Source organism: Platalea leucorodia, assembly GCF_965183815.1.
Source record: "Platalea leucorodia genome assembly, chromosome: 1".
Taxonomy (NCBI): Eukaryota; Metazoa; Chordata; class Aves; order Pelecaniformes; family Threskiornithidae; genus Platalea; species Platalea leucorodia.
Genome location: NC_138823.1, coordinates 36416136 through 36437010, shown reverse-complemented (window position 1 = coordinate 36437010; position 20875 = coordinate 36416136). Strand labels below are relative to the sequence as shown.

General features: G+C 38.5%; 1 protein-coding gene across 7 annotated transcripts in view; it reads right to left on the bottom strand.

Annotated features, from left to right (window-relative positions):
- The window catches only part of EYA1 (EYA transcriptional coactivator and phosphatase 1), a gene marked incomplete at both ends in the record, with an annotated part of 155074 nt that overhangs the window by 69701 nt on the left and 64498 nt on the right, over positions 1 to 20875 (bottom strand). For 4 of the 7 annotated variants that reach the window (XM_082324385.1, XM_082324386.1, XM_082324389.1 and 1 more), the window contains 3 exons: positions 1905 to 1985; positions 14611 to 14738; positions 16160 to 16209. In XM_082324385.1, the coding sequence (XP_082180511.1) occupies positions 1905 to 1985; positions 14611 to 14738; positions 16160 to 16209 (259 nt within the window). Of the gene's footprint in view, positions 1 to 1904; positions 1986 to 12766; positions 12830 to 14610; positions 14739 to 16159; positions 16210 to 20875 lie in introns of those variants that run through there. The other 3 variants (XM_082324387.1, XM_082324388.1, XM_082324384.1) reach the window with 2 other exon arrangements.

Below are 20875 nucleotides of genomic sequence, written 5' to 3'. Positions count from 1 at the left end.
CACCAAGGAGAAAAGAAAGCACACAGAAGTGTAAATACACACACCAAAGATAAATATTATTTTTCCTAATAGAATTTCAGAGTATTAACAAGATTTTAATTAAATTCAAATATCACTGATACCTTAGATAGAAAATAATATTTTATCAGGAGCTATACAAGAATGCTTAACATTAAAATCTTGATTACAAATTTCAAATACTAAATTGCCCCTTTGTACAACTCCTGAGCAATAGTTTATTCTTTGCTCACACACAGACAACATTTTCAATGCAAACAATCTATTTCCTAATGGAAACATTTCCCTTCATATTTTCAAAGGATTATTGATATCTCAAGTGCAACATTTTATTAACTTTTAGAATTTTTAAGACCTACATTTTATGAAGGAGCTTTATGCGTGCCTCGATTGAAAACATATGGCCAGCTTCAGAGCACGTGCCTCTTTTTTTTTTAATAATTCCATAATGCAGATGATGTATTACCATATTACACTTCCTTCTTTTTTTCCCCATCTTATCTGCTTTCTAAAATGCTTCAGACCTTCAAACATTCAGTATTGCATAAAGATGCCACAACCAACGTGCAAATTTTCTTAGTGAAACACTTAAGCCTCAGAGGCTAAGTAGTGAGCTTCTCCCCCGCTGCTGACACAGAGCTTTACGCCAACCCATCCCAATTTCTTTCGGTATTTTTGGGTGCTGCCGAGAGCGTGGCGGATGTGCCGGCATGCTCTGCTCCAGGCGTTATTTTTGGGAGCCTTTCCCTCTCTGGTTACCGTTTGGGTGCCATTTCTTATCTAGGTCCCAAGGTGGGTTTTGAAGCCTTTGCCAGGAAGGGGTCAGCGGCAGGTTATGAGACTACTGTAAAATCAGACAGCCAGAGAAACAACAGGCCCTATTGCTAAGTACTTGGAAATAAACAAGGCACGGATAATTACCCTTCGCCAGCTACCCCTTTCCTGGCCAACTACAGGGAAAATCCATCATCTTTACACTCCGGGAGTGCTCGCGAAGCGTGGAGGGAAGCAGGGAATCTCTTTCCGTGCCTTCCACACCTGATAGTTTTTCTTTCTGTGGCCTGTGAGGCTGCAGATATGCCAAATGTTACGGTCCGACCTTTAGTCAGATCACCACAGATGAATGTAGCCACTATTAAACACACTACCTTTTCTTCTTTCAGAGATTTAAAATACTCTAGAAATCTATTTTTGGCTTTTAAGTTTGATACTTTCATACTCAACAGCATGTGCAGAAAATGGAGGCTGTGACAAGACCAGAAAAGGGTTGGCTACTTGGAGCCTGACGGGTTGCAAGATGTCAAATTTTGCTACTCTGGAAATATAATCCCATCACATAGTATTAGATCCTTTTTTATTTGATTTGCACCATAAAAACGATGTGCTAGAAATACCACAGTTAATCCACAGGTATGCAAAACTGTGCAAACATCTTAGGATTTTCTCACAGCGTTTGTCTCCTGTATGTTAGAAGCTAAGATGTATTTGGCTTCCAGGAAGAAAAAAAGCCTGACAAAAGAATGAATACCTTGATAATAATAAATTACAATAAATGAGGAAGACCTACCCCTCAATTACAACACTAATCACAGAGGCAGGTATGGTTCCTCACAGAAAACAAAAGAGTAATTACTCTGGGCCAGAATACTCCCTAGTGAGACTCCCACCGAAGACACCAATGGACATTAATAAGCCCGATGTTGTAATGCTCCTTACTCGGGGAAAACTCCTATTGACTTACACTGTCTGAGTAAGATGAACAGAAATAGGCATAAGCTGCAAAGTGCACAAGGCTTTTTAACAGCTGTGCACAGGTTTAGACCACATGGCATAAGAAAATAGTAAATGAAAAAATGCTGAGCTTAAAACCTTTGTTTATTCCTTACCTGATCCTGAGAAATTGTCTAAAGACCCGTCTGCAGTAGTAGTAGTAGCAATCTCACTGCTGCTCATTGGTTCTGTTTTAACTATAGAAATATAAATAAAATATATTCTATATGCACCTAATATTCTTGCACACGCATGCACACACACTCACTACAGCCACAAATTCAATGAAACAGAAATCTGCCAAAAATGTTTTAAATCATGGCTATCAATATTTTGCATTTTATGTATTTGTGTATACAAACAATGCAAAGTACTGGCAGCTATGATTTACACATACATATAAAATGATCAAGAGGGTTATTTCTGTCCCCAAGGAATAAGAGCCACTGTAACAAACCAGAAGTCCCCATGCAACTCTCTGCACCTGTCCTGATTCCTCTTAATCCTGCAGACCCAACAATAAGGGTCCACATTTAGATCAGGTCACACAGACATTTACAGGCTTGAAAGACAGCAATTTGAATAAGACAAAAAAGGAAATAATTTTTAAATGGGTTTCTCTGAGGGCTGTTGAATTTTTTTTTCCATCCAAGTAACATTTCAGGGGAAAAATGACAATTTCTAATGAAGTGAACCACTTTCCTCATGGTAGATTTCTCCCTTCAAAATGAACACCAACTTTATACTCAGCAATCCTGAATAAACAAATCGGGCACAGTCCTTACCAGGTACTTCAAAGAATGCTTTTACATTTTATCCAACCTGGTATTCTATGATTCTATGATTCCCTCTGCACCCGCAACACAACACGGCTGTCAGAGAGTGAAAAAGAATGAGAGTAAGACAGATTCTCTCCTGGCTCATGCTGCTTCATAATTAATTATTAATTAATGACTTTTAATAAAGCCTCAAGTAAATAAGCAAATTTCCCTTTCGGTTACTCCAGCGCAATCTCGGTAACAATATTCTGATCCATGGAGCAAGGATGGGGCTGACCTGGCACGGATGCAAACAGGCACAATACCTACTCCCAGGGAGTTACCAGATCAGCATGGCAATCCCTCAAATCCATTTTTACATACCTAGCTTTTGGAGATACAGCACACCAAAAGCAACTGAGGATGACGTTTCAGAAAACAACGGAGCTGATCTTACTATCAACATCCCACCACTTTTGCTCTTGTTGACACACGCAGTCGCCGCTTCCCACACACCAGCACTGGTGCATACCTGACCTTTCAGCAAGGCAGTTCAGTAACACTGCAGAAAGTTAATCCAAGAAAACCAAGGCAAACTGCACCCCATTTGACATGTAAAGCCTTAGTGTCATCTTGACATAGGTGTGCGTGTGTGCATACGCATGTTCGTCTACACATACATGTTCAGGAATTGCAACCATCACTAGCAGAAACCCTTCTGGTGCCAGGTTTGCAAAGGATGAAGGAGAGGCAATTTCCCCTTTTGAACTTTTCCTTGCCAATCCAAATTCTTATTTCTGCATGCCTCACTATTTCGTTCACCTGACCTCATCCAAGGGATTTATATGCAATCTCTAAAGATTTTACTAATTGCCCACTATTTTCTTTTCGTTCTCATGCAGGATGTGTTGTCTGCACACTCTAACCTGGGAGATCAATACTAGCTCCACGCAAAACTGCTATGTCTGCATTAGCAAGCAGTGCAGCCCAGTAGGAAAAGTTTCACAGAGTGAAATGGTTGGTGCAAAGCGCCCAGTATCCACACTTTAGGCATTTTGGGAGGGGGTTATTCATGCAAGGTTTAGTCTTGTCCCAAGGAGTGAGCACCCATCAGCAGCTGGAGAACATTAGCTGCACTCCTGCAGAGCACCTTTCTTTGAAAGATGTGAAGTCCAAGAGACTCCACAAGATGAATTAACATGTGGTAAGAAGGGGTGGCCAAGAGGTTCACTTCAAGAGTGCACTCATGATCTTAACTACAACTCTAATACAAATGTATTTCTTAAAAAACACAGCATATAACATATCCAACATCCATTTCATAACTAAATACTGAAAGTCTAACACACAGATGCAACAAAATATTTGTTGCAAAATATCTATCCCAAGTAATTTTCCAGAAACTACTAGATTTTTACAGCAAGTCCTACACAGTTTGTTAATCTAGATAGCATCTATGTTATCTTCTGCTTTATCTTAGAAGTTTATCACAGCTACATTTTACAGTCAGACTAATACTCCCCTCATAGATTACTCCAGCTTTCCCAAAAATCTGCAAGTCTTCTGAACCTAATTTCCATAATTCAATTATACTTTTGGAAATAACAATGAAAGATGCTTTTCTCTATACCTGACATCTGTGGAGGAGGAGAAGAGAGGAAGATGAGACAGATCAACCTAACTTGAGGTAAAGGGTGTAAGATTTCAGTATATGCTTTCTCCAAACTCTTCCCCTCTTCTCTGCTGGAGAAACAATTCTTCTATATTCCTTATAAAATAAAATATCATTGTTTGGATCACTGCAAACTAGCAGCCCAAGGACTACACTGAGCCACCTCACACAGTATCGAGACCTATAGCATCATTTGTTCTAAATAAAGATTTTTAGGACAATTTTCTAAGTGGATGTAGGTGCCTCTCTTGCCATTGGTTTAAAAGCCTACTTTACATGCACTGTTTGCCACCTACCTGGATCTCAGATCCTTGTTAAAGACACCATTTTGGGAAAAATCTCATCAAAATGGAATTTCTGTCTCAATGAATCATGAGCAATACTTCAGTGCAACTATGTTTATAACTGAATGCCCTTTACTAAACATACGACTTTTGAAGATAAAGGAAAACATACATGAAATACACTGCAGTGCCTTCTTCATGGAAATGAATTCTAGTTGCTGACTGAAGTGCTTATAAATTTTTCATAACAACTGTTACTTATGGGATAAGAAAGGCTGTTCACATTATTCCTGATCTGGATACCCATTAGTAGGGTGATAATAAATAAGCCCTATCATGCTATCTTTAGGAACAACCATGACCTTAACTGACCTTGTGCCGCAGCTAGTTGGGAATTTAATAAAGACGGATAGGAACTGAAAAGCCCTCCATTCCCCAAACATTTTAATCAAAATGCCAGAAAGTGACTATTTCCTTCTATTTGAGCCTAAAAACATTTCAAGAGGATGAAAGCTTGCTATACAAAGAAATAAACTGAGAAGAAACAGCCATGGTTTTACCAGTTGGCAATATTCACTACGTGGATTCTCACTGCAAAGGAAAGTCTCTCGTTTGCCCAAGACAAAAACTGACCTGCCACAGAGCATATTTCCCCCCTGAATCATGGGGAAAGAAGGGATTTCCTAAGGTTACAAGTCTGCTACTCTATCACAGTAGCACGTCAGTAATCCATGTCTATCACGAGAGATATATGGAGCTGTCCAAGGAAACAAGGCTTTGGAAGGGCACAGATCTGGCCCTGCTGCATGCTCCTTAAGCATGCTCTGGATTTCAGCCCTCCACATTTTCCATGACAATTAACATTTCTGCAACGTGTCCTAAGCTTTCACAGGATGACACTGGGCAATCAGTGGGAATATTGCCACATTTACACAGAATGCGTTGCAAGCTTGCCAGTAAGTTCCAACAGCACGCTCAGTCGTGGCAGAGACCACAGAAAGCAAAACAGGAGAGTTCCCATTTCTGCTGTTCCTTTATCAAAACAGACCTTTACAGAGGTGCAGAATTATCAGACTTGCATTATAGAGACAGACTCTGATCCAGCAATATGCTATTAAGTTTTAGTACCAGCAAAATCACTCATGTAATAAAACAGATTATCAACAAGAAGTTCAAGAAGCAATCTAATGTATTCCTAATCTGCTGCAAAAATTCAACATTTATAATTAGTGATATAGATTTGATTTATATACCAAGGAGCTTAAGAACCTATGTCAACAGAGAGACATTTTTCTTCCTTATTTTTCTTTTCTAGTCATTTATGAGATTATAAAAACAAGATTTAAAAAGAAACTGTATAAGAAAACAACACAACAGAACAATAGAAAAAAACAGGAGTATCAGACAATAACACACATGCTAGCTCTGAGAAAAAAAGCGCAAACATTTGGAGATAGCATAACTGCTCATCTAACGTTATATTGATTGTCAAGATATTTCTTCTTAAGACACTCAGAGACAGCAAGTGCAATTTGCCGTGTTTTGTCAGCCATATTACAAAATGGCTACATGGCAGGTTCTGAACTCCACGAAGAGAGAGAACTCACTTCAGAACAGAATTCACAAGTTCACATGGCTCATTGGCCAAGTAACAACTTTCTGAGTTCACAGCTTGTCATGCAGTCACTGGCATAACAGCAGTAAACAGTGCTATGAGGAATGAGATGCTAGCAGTTTTAAATATGGATTTAGAGACCTAACATTTGGCCATTCCTCACACAAAAGTCCTATGAATACATCATAAAGATTGCACCTTCAAGCATGCAAAAAGTAAGGTTTTTAAATATCTTTTTTAAATTATCTAAAATACTTAGAAGACTTGTTCTACTGAACTAGTTTTTGTTAACAGTTATGCCATATACTTTAAACTAGAATAGAAATATTGTAAACATGGCTGAGTTATTAAATCGGTTTTAATTTTGCAGTTTTAAGACTGAATTAATATTATAACGTTACAGTCTTTGTATTATACAAATAAGTGGGCAAAATGAAGTAATTCCTGGCTGACAGCTCTCAATGTTCACAGGGCACAGAGTCTCAACAAAGTAAGTGAGGCTGTCAGTTTGTTTATATACATACATATAAATACAATCTCTAGCCCTATTTTGTTCTGTCTCAAGGTGACATCTTCAAATAATAGCAGCTAAACACTATGTTCATGCAAATTTTCATGACTGATACTGCCCCTCTATATCTTAAGTATTTTATGTATCCATTGCTATTTATACACTATTTTACTTGATACCATTCTCTTTCTGTACACACTAGAAGCCCAAAGCTCATCTGAAAGCTCAAAGAAAATTATTTGTCATTAACAACAGGACAAAAATTCTACATTGAATCTCTAAGCTGATGATATTTTCCATTATTTTATTCAAACTCTCAACTGTTTTGTGCTGAAAAATCTTGCAATTATAAACAAGTTACTAAAGATTACAGGTTACTTATAAACAGGTTACTCAATTATACTAACTCCTATCCAGGACATTATTCTCTCTTTTTATCACAGACCATCAAATCATCAGCTCCTGACCATGAAGCCTGATAAACTTACTTGCTCTTGCTTCTCAAAGCAGAGGACTCTTCCTGAATCTCATTTGTCTGGAAATTACCAGAAGGTAATTATGAGAAGGTATTTTCCAGCCTAAATTTATGTTCAGTTTTCAAAGAAAGTCCCTGCTCAAAGCAGCACATTCTAGTTCAAGCCCAGACTCTTTCCTGCTCTCCCCTCCTCTGATGTGAGAAGGCTTCAAAACTTCTGCAGTATTCTGGCCGTGGCTAACACCTAGCCTTCACTGCATGCACGGTTCCCCATGACCCTCATCTTCCTCTTATGTTACGTGTTACAACTGAAAGAGCCTTAATGTCATTGTAACCTGCTCATCTAGCCATAAAAACCTTAAATTTACAGAGAAATGGTGTCACCACTACAGTGCAAAATCAGAAAGAAAGTTCAAAACCGTATAGGTAAAGACAAGTTTTGATAGTATTTGTAGCTGCTAATCAAGATTCAACCTGGATATTTGACTGAGACTTAAGTGTCATGGGTTAAAATAGTCTCATTCACTGCAGTTAGGAGATGAGATTATCTAAGTCAAACTAAGGTTCTTACCGCTTCACACTCACTTGTCAATTTATACCGAATGATTGTAGCTCTTCTGTCCAAATGGAGGCAGCATATATCCAGAAACAATCCTTTTAAAGGTGTTATGGCCTATTTCCCCTTTTTTTTTTGCCTTCAAATATCCTTGATTGGGAATCTGACCATGGCAACTCCCCTACACACGTGTAACAGTTTGAACCACGTCTGTGTAAAATATTCGTATTCTTTAAACCAAAGCCAGACAGCACGACTACACAGCGTGCCAGCCCCAGGCATTAATAAAAAAAAAATGGTTGCCTTCAGCTACCTTCTGGGAACATGGAGGGCTTCACGTGAACAGAGAGCATCATGGAGAAGTCATGCCTTGTCATGTACAAGATGGAGACATGAAGACAGAAGCAGAATGACAAAGCGGTTGGGGCCTTTCATAAATGGGAAATAATATTCTCTACTTTTATCCAGGGTCTGAGCTCTAGGACTGCCAGACTTAAAGCCAAATTCACCTGGACAAAGGAATAGTACCAGCTTGTGTTCCCCTCCACCTAGCAGCAGCAGCAGCAAACTCCCCAGCTTGTCTCATCAAACCAGGTGGCACAAGTACTTCACTCACTGACCAGGGGTCAGATGACATGGCTAACATTGCAGTGTAACCAAGTTTCATGCTTTTTTATCTACCTGTGGTAAGCAAAAACTCCTCAGGAGACTACAAGATGCAAATGGAAGTGCTAAATCATCTGAAGGGCCACAAGTCTCCGAATTTGCAAAGGCTCTTCAAATATCACCCTATTGTCTATTAAGGTGTGATCTTAGTCTAGATTTAGATGTCTTACTCCTGTTCCCTGGAGTTTCTCCTTGTGAACATCGACAGCAGGGGCTGAATTTCCTTCTCTTCTGTGTTATTGGCAAGGCGTATGATATTCCTATCCTATGCTGTGCAATCACACGATTGCACACATGCAGGTCGTGCATAACAGGCTGGTCCCGCTGGAGAGACACTGCACCTAGCGCGATGTGTTGCAGTTACAGTTTTTAGTGAAGTAGTGAGTATCTTCACAGGTTCTTGACATCCTGCAGCCTGTGCAAAGCCACTGTGTCATCGGGGCTCTGGGATCCTCAGGCACACTCAGAGGGTGCTCTCACACCACCACACTCCATCCACAGTGTGGCATGGCATGTGCTGTGAAAATGTTTATGAGAAGTTTGCAAAAATAAATGATATTAAAATAATGGTGCTTTCAAGATGTTCCGTTCTTTTTTTTTAAGTCCTTTCTCATTTGGAGTATTTTCTTTCCCTCAAATGTCTGTGGGAACCAGTATTGCTATTGACTTTTCACTTAAACGAGGTCCTTTCTTTCAGGAAAATGTTATGGGGGAAAACAAAATGGTGAAGTTTTCCCAAACAGATGCACATACATACAGAAAAGATAATAAATACATAAATATTTATTAGCCAGTCTCCTCTTCAAGACCTTGCAACAGGAGTTGCTAGACTGAGCCAACAGAGGAGTAGACAAGTTATTTCACTGGCCAAAAACCTATGAAAGAGGAATAATAGAGCATTATGCTATATGTGCTCAGAACAGACGGAAAGACTTTTAGGGAAGCAGGAGAATAAAAGCACAGATAAGACAAAGAGTCTGGAAGGAAGCCAACATAATACAGCAAGAAGAAAAAGGTGAAAAGCAGGGAAGAAAAGATAGTCCAAGTCAGCACCTTGCCTTCACATAAACGGGCAGACTGATGTGAATTTGGTTTTTATCTTCCAGAAGCAGCAGCAGGTTGAAGACCAGATTACTAGCCCCTACAGACTCCCAGGTTGCTTTTGCCAGTCTGGGGCCTGGGACCACTGCAGTCTTTGCCTGTGGCCACACAACTGTCCTTTTGCACTCTTCTGGGGCTGAGTAAAGAAGTTAGCATCAATTGTTCTTGATGCTAACACCCTACTGAAATGCAAAGATTAGATTCACCTTTACCGGGCTATTATTTCAGGATGTCTAAATATGGAGGTATCCCTGCATCAACTACAAGTTTCATACCTTCAAGCTTTTCATCACAAACACAAGTCTAGAAACTTCAGCATACATAATTGGCAGACACTCCAGAAATGAGCAATTAAAAGATACCAGAACCCAAACATCTCCCAAAGGAGGATCATTTTGTCTGATTGCCATCATCTACCACAACTTTGCACCCTAAAGTACACAACATTATGAATAACTATTAAAAATTATAATAAGATACAAAATTAAAAATTATACACTACCAACGTGCAGGTTTGATTGCAATACTGAAAGACTATTTTGAGTGCTACAAAGTATTGTTAGGATTACAACGAATACCCAACATATCATTTACTTACAGAAATCTGCATCATGTGCCATAGCAATGACCAGCCCATACTCTCTCTATGGATTTCGACATCTTACTCCACCATTACTTCAGAAAATACCGAAAACAATTTTTTCTCCATTCTGTAATATTGCAACTCGACAGCAAATATACTACACGGTGCTGTCTTTTGAAAGCTTGAAGATGAATTTACATTCACCAGACTTAAAACAACCTTTCTAGTGGCCACCCATCAGATAGTCACGTAGTGGGGAGCTTTGAATGCCTTTGTGTGGGATCTCATTCTCATGTTGCAGCAGGTATTTAAAGAGCAAGAACCTTTTCTTTCCAAAGGAATTTTGATGTCCAACTCCCTTTGAAGCCTCCCTTCCTATGTATCTTTGAAAATCTGATCTTCAATTTGTTATCCATTTTCCCTTCCCGCCTGATATGAAAATGCCTTCTCTTCTTCCTTCTGAACACTCAAAAATGAGGGCAGAAGCAGCTCCATACTCCTAGTGTGAATGAAGTGTAGTTGCTTGAAAAACCACAGCTTCTTCTCTCAATCTTCATCTATTCTTTTCCATTCCAGCTGCATAAAACATCATCATGATGGGCCACAGGCTTCTGTTTCTCACTGTATATAATCCATCAGAACTGATTTACATTCCTTAGATAGAAGTAAAAATCACTGTAGGCAGAAACTGGATGCAGTTGTCTGCTATGGAAAACAGCTTTGCTACTCCTTTCAAATTTATTGATTACTCACAGCCTTTCCCCTCTAAAGTATATCTACCAAAGTGGACACTGTTGTTGGAACAGCCACTAGCTGTCTGATAAAACTTAACGAATGGCAATTTTCTTAGCTTCTGTTGTTATTGTTTCTTTAACTCCTTCAGTATGAACCCATCACAGCAATTTGCTGACAAAGGAAGATTAGAGATAAGGCATGACTATGAACATTTTGAACCCTACTTCAATTCTCTTTTTTTTTTTTCTAACACATTTTCTTAGGCAAGTCATACAGGGCCAAATTTTTAATGGTGTCCAGTGTCTGCTGTTCCCTACAACAGAGGGTATTTTGTGGAAAAACACTTAAAGAGATCACAGAAAATTCAAATACTTCAGTATTTATATCATCAGCACTATCTTGTCATGCCAGAAGTGATTTTTCTGAGCGTCTTTAGCCAGATATTTTAGTGTTACTCCTCTGCATTTGTTCCTGGGAAATTTCTGACTGGTCAGGGTCTATAATTTCCTTGTTACTTCCCCATCACTGGTTTGAAGACCATGCTGCCCAGCCCGGGGAAGAGAAAAAAAAAACAAACACCAGCAAAGTAATTACTTCTTATTAGCTAAGATTTCCTTTTTTTTTAAACAAGATGTTAAGGAAATGCTACTTTTCCCCTCACCACACATACATCCAGAGCTATGAAGACTTTCTCATGATGTACAACAAACTTAAAAAAATCGTGCTTGTTCTACAGAAATAATTATGCTCTGAAAGAATTCCGTAGAGGAATTGCTATCTGAGACAAGAAGTAGTAAATCTGACTTGTTTAAAAATGTTTAGTTAGAAGGAAATAAATAGCAGTCACCCAAAACCCCCTGAATTTCTTCAGCTGCAGTCCTCGGCCAGCACTACCTGCTCAGTTCTGCACTACAGCTATTTTGCTCTACCAAAGTGAAATTAAGCACACAAAGAGTTATTATATCAAAGCTGCACGCAGAGATTAAACTCAGACTCAATCACACAACTAAATCCCCATTCAGTGCTTTGAAAATTTACCACTAAGTGTGAAGCTAAAAATACTAGCTAATAACAGTGAGATATCTTCCAACCACATCCTCTTGTAGAACAACATCAATAAGAGACAAGTCTGAAAATGTGCCTTAGAGGAATTAATGAACATTTGTTTGAAACGGGGCCATTTCACTTTGGGACAGGTTTTTTTTTTTCTTCTTTTTTTTTTCCTCCCCCTCATCTAGTGAACATATCCTGCACTTTGGGGTATGGAAATTTGCCTAAATCACACCCATAGTCAAATCAAATTTAACATATCTTTACAAGATATTTATGACATGCGAATACCTGGAGGCCCTGTTTCTCATTCACATGAAGGTCCCTTATGCCAGAAAAGGAGGGTTTTTTCATGTTAGTGAGAATGAGCATGTAGTAGATTAGACGTTGGTTTCACATATTATATTTAACATGTGAAGCTTCAGCAACCCACACCTCCACTCCACGTGCAACAAGCAAGCAAACCACACTGCAGCATTTTAAGAAAGGTGTCTGGCAAGCCCTTACAACTGCATCCTTACAATCTGCCACTTGTGTCTCAGCAGGATTCTGCTTCAAGAATCTCAGAAAAAAATAATTTTACTTCAACTTCCATTAAAAAAAAGAAGAAACCCTTGCCTCATTCACTCCATTTTTTCTTAAGCCTGTTTAGCAGCTCAAGGAACCCAAACCAAACATTTTCTCAAGATAAAACAGCAAAAATTCCACTTTCAGATTCTTAGGCAGCTGCTTCGCTCACAAATTTTGTCTCTTGGCACGCATCTAATTCAGAAATAAATTATTCAATTATGTTTGTTTCACAAACTTTTCCTTATTTGTCACTTAAGAGCAATCAGAGACAGGAATTTTCAATTTAGAAAGTTTAGATGAGAATTGCCAAGCACAAGCTATTTCTCCGGACGCTTTCTGGACAACATCTGAAAATGCATGCTGAGCGCCCACGCCTGCGGCGCCCACCGCAGCCACCCAAACCTGCGGGGGTCTGTGTGCTAGGGCTTAGCAACCAGTCTGCAGTGCTGAGGAGGGTCATGTCACCTGAGGGAAAATTGCAAACAAAAGAAAACCATTTGGCTTCATCTCAGAAGGTAAACGTGTATTGCAAGTTATAGTTTTCTGGGTAGAATTCAACCAAAATTAATATGCCTGAACTTTAAAATTCTAATGTCAGATAAATAAGTTACCATGATTTAATTTACTTTCTCTGATAAACTCTGATACCTGCCTAGAAGTTGGGATATTATTTCCAAAATTATTTGCCACTTGAGGTCAGTGCATGAATAGATACGATACATAGCTAATCTCCTGACAAAGTAATATTAAGCACCGCATTTTTCAGAGTGTATGCCTGCACACAACAACTGCTTAGAACAAAAAGTCAAGCCAGATGGTGAGTGTCTTTCAGTGTTTCAAGGAACACTCCCTATTTTTGTGCTACTAAAGAACCTTCAAGTTACATGGAAGGTACAAAAGCTGGTGAAGTTTACAGCAAAGGCTTCCGTGAGCAAGAGGAATTTTAATTTGAAAGGGTCGAGCAATTTTATTCTCTACCAATAACCAGTATATACCTGATAATATGATACAAAAATATAATAATGTACTTGGGCATTAAAAAGGAAGAAGACTCATTTGTGGACATGAAGTCTTTTTCTGCTTAAACTACATTAAGACATTAAGCACTTCATTTATTCTTTAAAAATTCTTTTTTTTTTTAAATGGCTTAAAATTTGATTGCAGCAATACTTTTACAGCGATAGCAAAAAGTAAATTATACACAACTCTGGCACAAACGCCTGTTAATCTGATAACCCATAAACCCTCCCCACTACAGAGGACTCCAATTAGAATGAATAACAGAGATGTTTGGGGAATTGAGGGGGACGACATCTGTTTGATTGACATGTGCCTTTCCTGGAAGAATGCAATGCATGTCCATAATCCTAAACAGTCTGACAGCACTAATATGACCCAGTTCTTAGGGGAAAAAAAGGCATATCTTTGCTACAAAAGTTATTAAGCTATACATTTCTATTGAAAAGTATTATTTGAAGATGTGTGATTCTATTTTCTAGTAATGTATTAAAATCTCTGTCCACATAGCTAGCCAAACGTCATATACGATCTTTCCTAGTATTGCCATAGAAATGTTACAGGAAAGAGTATTTTTCACTGCTTATTATATAAACCCTTCTGTGTTTCATTATATGTCCTTACTGGCAAAGCTGTTAGCTTGTTCTGCTGTTAGTATTCGACTGAGAACAAACATAACTTATCAACTGGCTGACCGCTTCTTGAAAAATAGGTATCAGCTTACCCCATTGAATTACTACACCTGTTTGAATTTTGGCCACTCCATCAGAGCAGCAAGCTAGCCTGAGGAAATTTCAACACTCAGTTTTATTAGCCTACTTGACAAAACTTTCATAGCCTTAGGAGCTTGCAAAAAGTGAGAACATAAAGAAATACTGAAATAGTGAAAAAGACGGAAAGATTGCCTTTTGTAGTACGACAACTGTAAACACCTTCTTTTTTCTCATCGCTAAATTACCTTTCTGGGGTTTTTGAGGTTTTTTTTAAGCTCTGCTCACTCTATTCAAACTCCATGAAAGGAATATAAACCTGGAATGAAAGCTATTGCTGAAACTTGATAATAGTAACTACTGATAAACATTGAACATCAGTTCTATACACCATATTACGTAAACACATATCACCTAAAATAGTAAAACATTTTCTCTATATGGCTTACAGACTGCCAGAACACCAATGCAACAAGGAGAAAAAACAAACTATGAAACACTAAAAAAATGGTGGCTCACCTTCTGTGCCATTGGGTGTCATGGAATTATTATTTATATGAGAGTTATCAAGTTTTGGACCACTGGGGGATTCACTACTACCACTTAGTCGGCTATGTGGGCTGGCTAGATCCTGCATTTCCATAGACCTGAAAACAAGATGCAACTAGTTTTAGTGACATATTCAACCTGGATTACAGAGGAATTACCTACATGAGATGCAGCCTGCTATTAATCAACATCCCAAAAACACTCAGTAAAAAATGAACAGCTTCTCTCAACCTGATCTTTTCTAGTGCTAAATTCATTTCGTAGCCCCGCACACATGACTGACCAGCTACCGTAATTATTTTTGCAGCTTCTAACAGAATAAAATTTAGATACGAAGTACTGTACTTTAAACATTCATTTCACCTGGTATTTTTAAGATACATACAAAGACAGAATCACCAATATACGAAGACATATATTCTCTTAACAACAAATTAACACTCCGCTTTTTCAAGATTTACCACTCAGTGGCAATATAATGGGCCTCCAAACCAAATAAAACACTTGAAGCAATTGTGGAAACCTATCATCTACTGACAGGGAATGAGATATTCCTGATGTATGTGTTTACTCTGGCAAACTACTTAATTGTTCCTCTGTTTCCGTTGAAACAAATGCAGCATTAAAACATTATTATGTCTGCTCACTTGTTTGCTTTGTGGATTACATAAAGCGTGCCCAATTGGAAAGGGATATGACCAACATACAGTGAATCCATATAGGCGTTAGTATGCCTTAGCACTCTGCCGTATCTCAGCAGCTGTCACTTAGTCAAAATAAGAAGAGAGCAATTCCGATTCAAAGCAAAAATTAAACGTTTATACAGCACACAAGCAGCTGAATATTTCCGATTTGCATTTTTAATAGCCTTATACAAAACGGCTAACAGCCATCACCACCATGACATATTCCTTGGTTGATGCTGGGGAAGCTTATGATTGAAGTGCCCCACCTTTCCGTTTCTTTATACCTAAAACTTTTGATAATGTTATTTGATGTACTCAGTCTAAGCAATTGCTCCCAGCAGAAATTTCATAGGTTGCTGTGCCTCCAAGGCATTTGAACCAGTAATTTTTCGGTTTAAAAGAAATGCTTAGGCTCTTTTAAAGACTATTAAAATTATATAAAAAATTCCCCCCACAGTAATGCTATAAATACCCTTAAGCATAAGTGTCATTTCAGCTGTGAGGTTTTCACATTTTAACTGAGATTTTGTCACAAGTTCTAAACACAAATCCTTCACTTTATATTTCATTATCTAAACCAATCTACATATAAAAAAGGATGATACTGCAATGCGTTTGAAAAGCCAGTATCCAATATAAAGTCAGACAATTTAGTGAAAAAGTGTACGTGCTCGTGGTTTACAGACTTGGTTGCACGCACATAAAAGCAATGCTCCAGCACTTACTCATCTGCTTAATGCGGAAAACAAGAATAAATACTTACTTATCAACTGAAGTTAAAAAAATGAATAAAAGGCTTGCAGAAAAATAGCAATTTTCAATCAAATCCTTACCTGCAGCTTGAGGAAACAGCAACATCTGAACTGGTTTGGGACTTCTGCACCTGTAAACCAGGGAAACAAACAGAAGCCTCTATTACTCCGCTTTACTATGAGGCCTTAATTTAAAGAAAGGAGATCACCGCGGATGACAATTCTGTCCTTTAAACCCAAAAGGAAAAGAGGAGGGCGCGGTGCCCGTGAAAGGCATATTGTCTTTAAATTGAAGGCTCAACTGTTGTTTCCTCGGCAGGTCTCTCTCCCTCCTCCCCGCGCCGGGGGACGGCGGCCAAGTGACGGGATAGTGATTCATCAGGGGCCCGTGACAGCTGCAGAGGGGCTCACTCCTCCCACGGCACGGCACGGCCGCGCACCCCCGCGAAGGTAACCCCACCACGCCGCCCTGCCAAGGGCAGCGGGAGCCGCGGGGCCGCTCCAGCCCTGAGCCCCCCAGCATCCTCCACCCCTCTCGCCTCTTGTTGCCGGTCGGGTTATCTCTCCCTCCCATCCCCTTAACTCTTTGACAGCTTCTTGCCCTCATCACATTGGCTTTCCTCGTCCTCTGCTCTTCGCCATCCTTCCTCCGTGCCTGGGCAGCGGGGAACCCACCAGTCAGCTCACCCCAAAGGTGAGAGGCGAAGCAAGCCGGAGAGGCTGACGCTATTTTTGCAGGGGGGGGGACACAACAAGGGGCAGGTCTACCTATGGCAAAGATCTTCAATATATGACCAACAGTATTACACAGCCATCTCCAAAACAAGCCCATCTCCAACTAAGGCAAATTAAAATAAAAACCCCACACGTTATTGCACAAGGTCTTACTCGTAAAAATTCCGGTCGCTAATGAGATTTCTGATAAAATGACTTAAAAGAACACTTCTGGCTAAATAAATAGGAGGAAGCTGTAGCATTTACCTCTGAGGTCACTCATCAAGAAAAGGAATCTGGTTCCACAGGGAAGCCCAGCAATAATTTTCCAGTTTAATAAAACAACTCCTTTAACAACTCAGGTGAGTAATAGAGTTTTCATATCCTAATAGAAAAACACTGTTGCTTTGCTAACAGACTCTTCTCTGTAGCCAGTAACAATTGTCAGCAGGTGATAAAATTCAGGTGAAGATACGCTGCTAGACACTGTTAGCTTAAAAGCACACAAAAGCTTCTCTGGGCAAGGTATATATCCTCTTAATGTCTGCATTGAGAATCCTTCATGTGCGTTTCCATTCAACCTGAACTGACATCTCTTAAATAATCACAGACCAAAGACAAGAGAGATGAGGCATTTTAAGTGCCATAAAAATCATCCAAGCAAATCCTACTTGTGTGTCTGTAGGTTTGGGGGGTTTTTTTGTTATTTTTAATCACAGACAGAATTACTACTAGCAAGAGTAAACAACTGCTAGGGGCAGCCAGGCAACGCAGAACATTACAAATGATGTCAAGAAGCATGCAATGATGCACTCTGAAAAACATCAATCTTTTTATAACTGGGTACTTAAAGTACTGTATAATGTGCTTTTCAATACGTTGTCGCACGCCAAATCAAACCAGGCGAGCAGATACATTCAAAACTGTGCATTTTGTTTTAATTTTTTTTTTTTTTTTTCAGTTCTTTACCCCAGAAACTGCAGCAGAGTGCCTTAGGATATGTTTCTGCTGTTACTTCTAAACACCTGGAAAAAATTATAGGTGAGAACTAAGTTTGCTTACAGAGCTATCTTCACTCCTTCTTGCACAGTATCCTTTAAAACATCTTTTATAATAGGAAAAAACTTCCCTTTTCAAATAGATGCTTTAATTAACTGATACTTTCAAAAGTGCCCTATTCATACTTCGCTAAACTCTAAAATACAATTAATCCTCACTATTTTATTTACCCAAATTAAAAAAATAATAACTTCCATACACTTACAAATATATATGTATATGTGCACGTGTGTGCACAGTGAGAGAGATTTCATTTAAGAATTCATGGGAGAGGGAAAAAAAAAAAATCCAGCTCATTCATAGTGAATTAAATATATACCTTATATGTCCTCTAACACTCTATGATTTGTGCAAGTTCATATCCACAATCTTCATTTTCATTAGACATACTTTAGATATATTCCTTTGTGTCTCAAGGATTATTTAAACCATGTGTTGCACGTTACCATATTTAAAAATGACTCTTTAATCAAAATAACTTTAAAACAACTAATCCTCACTTAGGCTGGTCAGCTGAATCCACAGAGTGGTCCAGGAAAAATAAATCTGCTCTCAAGAATGCGAATGCAGACAACAATTAGACACAGATGTGAGTGAAATTAGTTACAGTTTACAAAATGCTACACTTCACATGCTTTCAGTTTTTTATGTGTAGTACAAAATTACAACGTAGTAAGGAACCACACTTATGACGACCAGTTCATAGAATAAAAACATTTCTGGGTGGCGTGTGCTTGCTCTCATACATTCTCTCATTTTGCCAACAGATTTCTGGATAATTGAAGTTCTGCAACATAACTCACATATCAAACAAAAAGTGAAAAAAAAAATGCAACGGCCTTATTACCCGGCCAGCCAAAGGAGCACATTAAAAAAAAAAAAAAAAAAAACAAACAAAAAACAAAAAATAAAAAGAGGAAAAAGGAGCTGTCACTCACCCTTCATACTCTGCGCTCCGCTTAAACTAAAAATGCCTTATATCGAAAATGACATACACATTCTCCTCAATACCTCAAAAATATTACTGTGTATAATTTGATTGTTGTAAATGACGTTCACATTCATTCTCTTTAACACGGATTGCGGATCAGGGCACTATATAGTACATGGCGAGAAAAAAAGGACAATGATAGTGAAGCTACTTGAAATTCATCCATTTAAGAATCTTAAATCAGTAACATCAAATTCTGATTAGTTAATGAGGTCTTTTAAGTTTGCCTTTTTTCTAATTAAATTTATAATTCCTCACAGATGTAGGTTTTGTTGATGTTCAATTTGTCTCTCTCATTTTGTTAAACCTCACATAGTACTCCACCAATCCATTGAATAGCCACATTAAATCTGTTAATACCATGCTCTTCAACCCCAGAAATTATTTCCAGAAGGCAAACTTGCTTTGAGAGATCATCAAACAAGACTTAAGGTACACATTTTATCACATTTTCCCTACCACAGAGCTCAGGATGCGGAGGAAAATTCATGACTTTTGCACTGTTTATTATACTTTGCTAAATTACAAATCAAAAGCATCTGACAGAATATCATGTATGAAGCCAAAAAGTTAATAATGTTCTGTGAAAAGTAAACTGTAAATGGGAAGGGATTCTAAATTTCAGCAGCACAGAGCAAATAAAATGTAGGTACTTGTCTAAATTACAGGTTTTCCACAGTATTTTTGCTTGCTAGGAGCAATTTTTTTTTTTAATGGCTATAATTTAAAACATTTTTCCAGCTGAAAAGAAATTTTCTAAGTGAAAATAAGAAGGTAACCCAGAAAACTATAGCCAGCACATGCGCTTTTTCTTAAAACAGTTCTACTTTAAAGAAGCAAATTTCAAAGACAATGGCAATTTTCAAATCAGAGTGTTCCTCCTTTGGAAAAAAAAAAAAAAAAATCTGTCATTTTTAGCAGGGGGTGGAGGGAGGGAGAGAGGAGGACTTTTCCCCTAGCAGCACTCTTTCCCTTGTTAAAAGTGCTATGCAATGAGGATCTAGGGGCAGAATGGCTTCAACAGCCAAAATGTTACAAAACTAAAATGCAAATTGGCTACAAAAAGGCACCTTGCTGGCAACACATAAAACTTGGTAATACTTTCACTCTTCCAATAATCCTATGGCTGGGCTCTAAGTGAGGAGGTAGAGCTTTTTCACTAGATACATCAAAGACAAACTGCACTTATTAAACCAGAAGCAGGTAATTACAGTTATTTCATTTTTAATTACTAGTTTAAATTCTTCTAGAAGTGCTGTCCTGCGTGCTCATTTCACAGACATGAATGAAACGGTTTGAAACACCAACACTTTCTTCCCTTTAAGAAAGAAGTACTACAGTGTGACAATGCTCCTATTCTGACCAGCCATTTAAGAATGTCTTTCTGCTTTTCCAAGATTTTTTTGGCTCCTGAGAAATATTTCATACTTATTGCAATTCAAACAAAATGATTACTCATTCTTTTTTTTCTCCGCTCTCCAAAGGCGAAGCGTGACTCAAGCCGTCTGTCACTGCGCAGAACTGCTGAGAGAGGATGGCTGCTCCTTTCCAGACCCCACCAGGCCTCGGGAAAACTTCGACAGCAGTGAGGTCCTTGGCTAAATACTGCGTGTCAGGGGCTCCCGAGCAACATGTAAAACGCTGTGTGCATACGTCTTCATATACATAAAAGTATATCACGTGTATGCAGACACATATATATATTTACAGATACATATACACGTTATTCATTTATTTTACACACCAAACCAGCAGTCTGTGTTCTGGCAGATGCTTTGCGAACCGTCTCAGTATGGGATGGAAAATAAAAGATTCTTTATATGTGATATCTAACGTTAAAAACTTCCAGTGACACACTACACAACATTTCCACTTCTTTCCCCAAATTCCTCTCCGTGATCATTTTAAATTTAAACAAACTACATGAAATATGCTATCCTCTTTTTTTTTTTTCCCTGAAAGTTTTTGTCTCTTCTGCTTACCTCATTTTTAAATGTTTACTTACCCAAAAAAACCCCCACCAAAACCCAACC